At 47.4% G+C, this 9,142-nt stretch overlaps 1 protein-coding gene across 1 annotated transcript; it reads left to right on the top strand.

Annotated features, from left to right (window-relative positions):
- Positions 1-3,492: 3,492 nt before the first annotated feature.
- Positions 3,493-5,287, top strand: Ttll2 (tubulin tyrosine ligase like 2). The gene is made up of 2 exons (XM_027400971.1): positions 3,493-3,567; positions 3,725-5,287. Exons 1-2 carry the CDS (start codon positions 3,493-3,495, stop codon positions 5,285-5,287), a joined length of 1,638 nt encoding a protein of 545 aa, XP_027256772.1.
- Positions 5,288-9,142: the final 3,855 nt, after the last annotated feature.

Genomic DNA, 9,142 nt, shown 5'->3' with positions numbered 1-9,142 from the left:
TTGCTGGTGGCTGCTGTGGGAAAATGTGCAGGGTCTGGGGAGATGGCTCAGGGGGTAAAGTGCTTGTTGCACAAGCTCGAGGACCAGGCTTTGGATTACCAGAAGCCGTGTAAAAGCTGAGGGGAATGTAGGAGCCCACCTGTAACGCCAGCACACAGGAGAGGAGCCAGAGAATCTCAGGATGGAGTTGGCTAGACAGACTAGCTGAAACTGGTCTCACCGCTTCAGTGAGAGAGCCAGTCTCAGTATCTAAGGTGGAGAGCAGTTGAGAAAGACATGTGGCATCAACCTCAGGACTCCACACATGCAAACACACGTATGCAAAAACAAAACAAAACAAAACAAAAAACCAAAAAAAAAAAAAAACCAAAAAAACCCAAAAACCTGTGCAAAATGGCTTACTGTGGTAACTCACAGAAGGCTGTATCAGCTGTGCTTCTCCCCCTCCTCTGGCTTGTTGGTTTCTCATTTGCTCCATCATGTGCTCCACCTGATGCAGGGACAAAGCAAACTGGCCTCGTGAGGCAGCCAAATGGCCTTTCCTAAGCCCCTGGACCTCAAGAGGACAGTGGGGGACCATGCAGATATCTGGAAGGACACTCTGCAACCCTGTCCCAATCCTTCCAGCAGAGAAACATCCACTGGAGGGGATCCTTCAGCACCAAGCCAGCAGCAGCTATATGAGCCCCGCAGTGCCACCTGTATGGCCTCCAGTGGGACCCATCTGGGGAACTGGGTTAGGGTGCTGAGAGAATCTTTTTCTACTTGAGTTGAAGGGATCAGTACAAATGAGCTTGATTTCTTGTGCTGCACTGGCTGAACTGGAACTCATCCCACTGGGAACAAAATGAAATAAAAACACAGATTTTTTTCTCACAACAGAGGGTGTGAGATGCTGTCACACCGTAAGAAATGGGGTATCCCCAGATTTCTCTGCATGCTAACAAGGGATGTGCTGGTCCAACAGATCTGTGACAGACACGTTCTGACTGCTTGTGCTGCCAGGCTCTGGCTCTGACTGAAAAGACCAGGATGCAGTTTGATGCATTTGCAGCCATCAAAATGGTGCAAACCCCGTGTTCAGCTTCCTGGGAAGCCGATAAAAACAAAAGCAAGTTCCTACTAATAAGAGAACACGTGCCAAGAGTGGCTGTTCTGATCAGGGAGACAGAGTGCACATCTGCCTGTGGGCGTTGGGCCTTTTTCACTGGGTCCCATGGTTCCTCTGAGTTAAAGGGTCCCTTCCTCAAAGCCCAGAGGTTGCTGTTACCAGTTCCTGTGCTCCCCTTAGAACACCTGATCCAGACAAACCAAGTCTACATCATGACCACAACACAGCCATGGCCCACACTATGGTCTATGGCCGTGGCCCATACCATACCGTAACTTAGGCTTCACAGTACTTATGACCAAGCAAGTGTAGGAAGCATGCCTGTTTCTTAGAGGTGGACAGTACTGGGGTGGAATGCTGGTGCCAAACCCAGGGCTTGCCCATTCTAAGAAATTGCTCTGCCCCCAAGCTATACTTTCTGCCAAAGGAAAGTATTTTTAACTTTAATGTGTCACTCACAATTATGACTGTGGCCCCTCTGTATATGCACACCACAATTTACAACACACACACATACACACATCCAATATATATAAGCACCATACATATACCATATACACACACCATACACCCCATACACAAAAACATATACACAAACATAACACCACATATACACAGGCACATATATAATACACACACACCATACACACCCACATGCATACCATATACACACACACAAACCACATACACCATATGCACAGAAATACCCACATACCATACACACAAACACCATACACCCACACACCATATGCACAGAAATACCCACATACCATACACACAAACACCATATACCCACACACCATATAACACACAGAAACACACACACCACACACACACATACACCATACACACCTCCACACACACCACACACACCATACACCCACACACCATATAACCACAGAAACACCACACACACATACACCATACATATCCCCCACCCCACACATACATACACCACACACACACACAAATCACATGCATACACCATAAACACATACACACACACCACACACATACACCATAAACACACACACACACACACACACACACACACACACACACACACACACACACGCACGCAGGCGCACACGCAGCACACAACTTGAAATGCCTATCGACACCACTAAATTCAGCTCAAAAACATAACTACAAACTGGAGCAGCCACACAGGTCTCTTACTCCGTCCCTTGACAAGGTTGTGGAGATACTGGAATGCATGCTGCTGTGTCGATTCTGTCTTTCCTAGTCCAGTGCCCTCGGTGTTATACGGAGACAAACTACACATGACAGTGGACCTCACATTTGTGAAGAAGGTTGCTTGGAAACACACAGTCCCTATCCCATTGAGGGCAGCTCTCAGTTTCTGAGTTGGGAGAGAAGGTGGGTGAGCACACCAGGTAACCCCCACTGTTCTCCCTCCTTGCCTCCCCTTCTCCTTTTTCCTCCCTTCTGCCCTCCACCATTTCTTATCATCTGTCAAAATTCTCTCCCTTTTCAAGGATCACAAGTTCTTAAACACCACAGAATTTCTACCCAGTAACTTAGTTATGTTACTTTGTGATAAATTAGACACAAATGATGCTAACATTATATATATATATTTAAAAAATCCCAAAAAGCCAAAACCACACTAAAATGGCCTTAACTTGGATATTTCAAGGAGCCTGTTTAGTCATTTTAAATGTTTATCTTCCCCTGAGAGGCTTTGCCATTTGTCTCCTCCTCTCTAGGTCATAGAGACACCATGACTTCACTGTCAGGTATGGATTTCTCAAAAATGACCTTGGTTCCCCTGGAAGTTTCAACCCTGGCCAGCCTGGAACTTGCCTCTGCCTCCTAAGTGCCCAGCTCATTATCATTGCTTTGTTTTTGGTAGCTTTCCTACAAATCCCCACTTATCTGAATGGCCCCTGAGCATGGCCAGTGGCCACCTGTGCTAAGGTGGGTACTTGGAGAACTACTGGGTAACTGGCCTATTGCCCTTACCCTTCCAGGCTGAGGAAACTCCTGGGAATCACATAGCATTGTTGCAACGGTCTCTGCTTGTGAGTGGGTGTCTGTGTGCACTCAGGCTGTGAAGGTGAGCACACTCTTGTGGGTGTGTAGTCAGCAGACCTGGATCTAACTGGTTAGGTTAAGTTGACTGTCCAGCAATTACTACCCTAGTACTTGCCGTTTTTATGGGGGTGTTAGGGATCTAAACTCAGGACCTCAAGCTTATGTGACTAACACTTTAGTGACTGGCACATCCCTCCAATCTCTCAATCATTTTTTAAAAAGTGTTTAAATTCATTTATCTATTAAAAAATCAATATTCTTTTTTGTTACTAACTACTGTCCCCCCTTAACCCCAACAGTGCTGCTCACAGCAGAGGACTACAATGAACACTCTGCAGAGTCTGGGTGGTGTGACTGCAAATGTTTCTAACCTGGTACTAAAGGGACATAATATCCGGGTAAGTAGAGAGATGGCAGGGCCTGGGAGGAGGTGGCAGGAGCCAGGGCCCCTAGGGACAGAAGCAGGAGCCCCAAGGGTGGGACAGAGGGAACCATGAAGTCGTCTCTCATCTGGAGCCATTGCCTAACCCTGTCTGCATGATCAATGTTTACAAGATAAAGCCTCGAAGGATGGAAGAGGAAGGCCCCAGGGCCACCTTGAAGCCACTGGTGTTCCGAGTGGATGAGAGCACTCCCAGGGTTGTGCAGAGCGTCCTCCTGGAACGCGGGTGGGACCAGTTTGATGAGCAGCATCAGGATGTGGAGGATTGGAATCTGTACTGGAGGAGGTCCTCCTTCCGGATGGCTGAGCATATCAATGTCAAGCCCTGGCAGAGACTGAACCACCACCCGGGGACAATCACCCTCACCAGGAAGGACTGCCTGGCAAAGCACCTGGCACATATGAGGAGGCTCTATGGCCGGTCCCTCTACGAGTTCACACCCCTGACGTTTATCATGCCCAGTGACTACACCAAGTTTATAGCTGAGTACTTCAAGGAGAAGCAAGTACTAGGTACCAAGCCCACCTACTGGATCTCCAAGCCGGCTAAGCTATCTCGTGGAAGGGGCATAATCATCTTCAGTGACATCCGGGATCTCATCTTCAACAGCACCTATGTTGTGCAGAAGTACATCTGCAACCCTTTGCTGGTGGGGAGGTACAAGTGTGACCTCCGAGTCTATGTCTGCGTCACCGGCTTCAGGCCTCTGACTATTTACATGTACCGGGAAGGGTTGGTGCGGTTTGCCACGGAGAAGTTTGACCTCAGGAATTTGGAAGACTCTTATGCCCACTTGACCAACAGCAGCATCAACAAAGATGGGGCCTCGTATCAGAAGATCAAAGAGGTGGTGGGTCAGGGCTGCAAGTGGACCCTCAGCAGGTTCTTCTCTTACCTGCGCAACTGGGACGTGGACGACCTGCTGCTCTGGCGGAAGATCAACCACATGGTGATTCTCACCGTCCTGGCTATGGCTCCATCCGTCCCCGTGGCCTACAACTGCTTTGAGCTTTTTGGGTTTGACATCCTGATTGATGACAACCTGAAACCATGGCTTCTAGAAGTCAACTACAGCCCTGCTTTGTCCTTGGACTGTTCCACGGATGTCTCTGTAAAGAGAAGCCTTGTCCACGATATTATTGAACTGATTTGCCTAAACGGCCTAAGGAGTGAGGATAGAAAGTGGGGCAGAGCTTCCTCAGGCAGCTCCAGGCTCTCCTTTGCCAGGAGACAACAGCCTGAGCTCTGCAAGTCTTTCATACAGTTTGCAAGCAGGGCGTGCGGTAATACCAACCCCTCTGTACGGAGAGCCGTTGACGCCGATCCCAAGCACACACGGACCTCCCAGCTGAGAGAAATGATGAACAGGCAGCATGTGCTTCTGACAAGAGAAGCCACCAAAAGCAAGCCAAGGCTCAGGGCTCGGCACACACCTCGCAAGGTGCTCTCCCCCAAAGTACCCTTAGCTCAGTCGCAGCCCCACAGGACCAAGGGACCTGTGGGTGTCCTCCCAGAAGCTGGCTCCACACCAAACGACCGTGCGGGCAACTTTGTTCTCATTTTCCCTTTCAATGAGGCTACTTTTAGAGCATCCAGGAATGGATTAAATGTCAAAAGAATAATTCAAGAGCTCCAAAAACTAATGAATAAACGACTCTCAAGTGGTAAAAACTAAAACCGAGGAATGAGACGAAATTTTTGAAAACTAAGGATTTCTTGTTTTTCATCCCTTGCTCTCCTTCTTTTTAGACACATTTATTTATTTATTTATTTATTTATTTATTTATTTATTTATTTATTTATTTATTTTGAGACAGGGTTTCTCTGTGTAGTCCTGGCTGTCCTGGAACTCATCTGTAGACCAGCTTGTCCTATGAACTCAGAGATCTGCCTGCCTCTGCTTCCTGGGTGCTGGGATTAAAGGTGTGTGCCACCACCACACACCTGAAAACTCAGGGTTTCTACCCCAGAGGAGACGATGGGTGGAGCCCTTAGCATGTGCCTTTAGTATACATCCTTGTTCCTGGGTGCAGATGTGTGAACAGAAGCACCACAGTTCTGAGAGGATGGCTCCATCAAGCACCGATCACATGATTCTGTCCTGTGTTAGCTTTATCAGTGTAGCGGTAACCACCTCTAAGTTCAGAGGCACCATACTCAGAGTTATAGTCAAATTGCCTATTCCTTGTAACAGAAAAACATGACGGAAGGGGTTTCTTAGGTAAAACAGTACAAAAAAAAATGACAGGAATCATCTTTTATCTTTAATCAGACATTTCTTGTTGAAATTAATTTGGGGGGGGCAGGAAGATGGCTCAGTGAGAACCCACATCTAATCCCCAGCACCCACACAGGAAGTCAGGTATGACTGACTGTGCATGCTTGCAATCCCAGCACTGGAAGGGCTCCTGCAGTCAGATAACCTGGGTCTCCCTGGCCAGCCAGCTTGGCTGAGTCAGTGAGCTCCAGGTATCAGTTCAAGAGATAACTGTCTCAAAACACAAGGTGGTCAGTTCCTGAGGAACAACACTTGAGGTTGATCTCTGGCCTCTACACACATGTTCTCGTGTGTGTACACAAGTATACATACACTACACACACACACACACACACACACACACACACACACACACACACACATATACACTCATGTCATCAGCATAAAGTTGTTTGGAGTGCAGTGGATTACAGGAAACCCAACCGTTTATAGATTCTGCGTCCTAAATCAGACCCTGTACTAACAGCTTTGCCCAGACAGATGTCTCCTTGGTTCTGTCAAGCTGACACAACATGAACCATCACACAGATGGTGAGTTTCCAGGGCTGAAGGGAAGAAGGGTGGTGGTGTTCCTTTTGGGTGACAGAGACACTCCAGCACAAAATAGCTGGGATAACCATATGGCTTCTTAAATGTGCTCAGGTTAGTAACACTTATGTGCATTACAGTAATGTGCCAATGGTAATGCTTCTGTGATGTGTATTACAGTAATAGAATAAAGAGGTCCCCCCAACAAGAATTCTTCAGATATCTGTGGGCAAAAGTGCTTTTGAGGAATCCTGGGATTCACATGGGAGCTTGTGAGACATTGCTGGCCCCAAGACTCAGGAGGACTGTCATCATAGGGAAGGCCCAATGCTCAGAGGACAGACCTATTGACTGCAGCGTACACTCCAGGCCCCCAAACAATTCTATTCCACAAAACCTGTAGCTCTGTGTGGCTGTGAGCCTGCTGCCATCACCACTGCATGAGTCTATGAGAATTGTGCCAGCTGGTGCCTTGGAAGGCCCACCGGTTCACAGGAGGGCCTAGAGAAGACCCATGCAACCGACAGGTATGCAATCCCCACTTCACCACAGATGTTGAAGGGGTCCTGGCTTGGCTCTAGGCTGTGTTGGGTGCAACCTGTCTTGGAAACAGTTCTGACAGCACAGACAATGGGTGAGAGTCTCATCTGTGTGCTTCTGGGACAGGGCTGTAGGCTCCATCCCACACAGACCCTGAGGAGCTCTGCAGCTCTACTCTGTCTCCTCCGTGTGCTGTTCTAGGGTCAGTCCTACACAAAGAACCATACACAGTCTCACCATCCAGGGCCCCAGGTTGAATTTGCTGGACTGGACCCTGGAGCCTAGTTCTAGTCCTTGCTGGTTGCCCAGAGGTCTGCCAGGAGACACACCCATCTGAGGCCCTGGCCAGGCTTGCCAACTTCTATCCTGAAGAACTGCCAATGTCTCAAGATTCCACTGCCAGCTTCTCTCTTCAGCTGAAGAGCAGCTGTGTCTGAGGACTGGAAGGCACTCTAGCTTCCTCCTTGTGACTTCCTGCTTTATTATCCTGGGAGTCTTAGATTTTCCTGTAAATGGGCCTCAGCCCTTCTTGACTAACTGAAATCAGGCATGTCAACCCAGGAGCCACTTGAACGTGTGCCTGTCCATGACGCTGAAGCACCACCCCAATGTTATAGGATGGTCCTCATTTTAGTGACAGCCCATAGACCAAGGCCCTGAAGACAGTTCAATCCATCCTGTGGCCAAACAGAACTCAGAGTCACCAGAGTCCTTCGTAACAGGTCTGCAAACAGCAGTCTCTACTACATACCCAACAGCAGCCATGTGACCCAGTCCCAACCACACACACACAGCCCTGCACCCAGAAGCAATGTCATCTACTCCAACCTCTCCTGAGAGCAGCTGGCTAAAACCAGTGTGTGAGAACTGAAGTGAGAAGCTAGTTTCTTCAAAGTCTAACAAGCTATAACATCACAAGAAACCATAGTTGACTGATGGGATTAAGAAAACAGCATATAAATTAGAAGCTAAATATTATAACATAAACCATGGGAAAAAATTAGACAGAAGACCTGAAGCCAAGGAATGTGCCCACAGGAAAATTCAGTAACGTATATGTAGGAAAAAGATTAGTGAGTCCTAAGATAGGGCCACTGTAATTACCCAGTTAGAAGAACAAAAAGGAAAAAAAGATATTGCTGTGACAGACCTGACCATGTTTGGGGGAAGAGTGTGGAATGACTTTGGAACTTTGGGCTAGAAAAGCCATTCAGCAATGAGAGCTTGGTGAGCTACTCTCTGGGAGCTTGGGCGATTGGCATGGAAAGCGATGAAGACAGACAACAGAGGCCTGGCTCGTGAAGTTTCAGAGGGAAGATTAAAGACTATATATATCATTAGTGCCATTAGTTATTTTGAGTTAAGGCTCTGTGGTTCTTGTTTATTGGGGCTGAAGAGTCAGTTGTGATTAACAAGATACCAGAACTACACAAGTGAAACCTTTGCTGGGATACTTGATGTTGGTCCGCTACAGCTGGGAAATTAGCGGTGGTTAAGGAGAGACCAGCGTAGTTGAGGTGAAATCTTGTGGGAAGTGTTTTCTGAGAGTCAGTGCTGGATTCCAGAGGCCAGGGTTCTACCTCCAGCTGGCATCTGAAATTGGCAGTGTAAGAGTCACCCAGGTGGTACTGGTTTTGAAGGCATGAAGGGAAAGAGTTGAGTCTTGGCCCCGTGAAGAGAGCCCAGGAGAGGCCATTGGTGAAAGTGCATCCCAGTTGCAGCAGAAGACACCAGCTTTTTGGAGATGCCAGGACCATGGGATGACCACCAAGAACAGCAGCAGCAGTGGAGTGGAGCCAGCTGGAGTCTAGATGACAAGCTGTGTGTGCTGCAGAGGGTGGAGCTGGAAGTGACGCAAGCCATTTGGAGGCATCCAGAAGATTTTGAGTGGACCCCAGTCACTGGACATTGAATTAGTTATTCACGCTGTTGGAGTTTGGTTTTCTTTAGTTCAGATTGTGACTGTGCCCTGGTTCTTCCCTCTTGAATTAAGGGGGTATTCAACTTATTTTTGATTTTTTACAAGATTTCACAGTTGAGAGACTGATTTTAAAAGAGATTTTAGGTTTTAAAAGACTTCTAAAAAAGTCTTTGGATATTTAAGAGATACTGAATTTTAAAGTGTTTGAATTTGGGACTTTTAAAATTGATAAAAATTTTATATTGTGATAGTGATGTTTGTGT

The sequence above is a fragment of the Cricetulus griseus genome, chromosome 2, assembly GCF_003668045.3.
Source record: "Cricetulus griseus strain 17A/GY chromosome 2, alternate assembly CriGri-PICRH-1.0, whole genome shotgun sequence".
NCBI classification, from domain to species: domain Eukaryota; kingdom Metazoa; phylum Chordata; class Mammalia; order Rodentia; family Cricetidae; genus Cricetulus; species Cricetulus griseus.
Note: the sequence above shows the minus strand (reverse complement) of the source record. Positions and strands in the feature narration are given on the sequence as shown.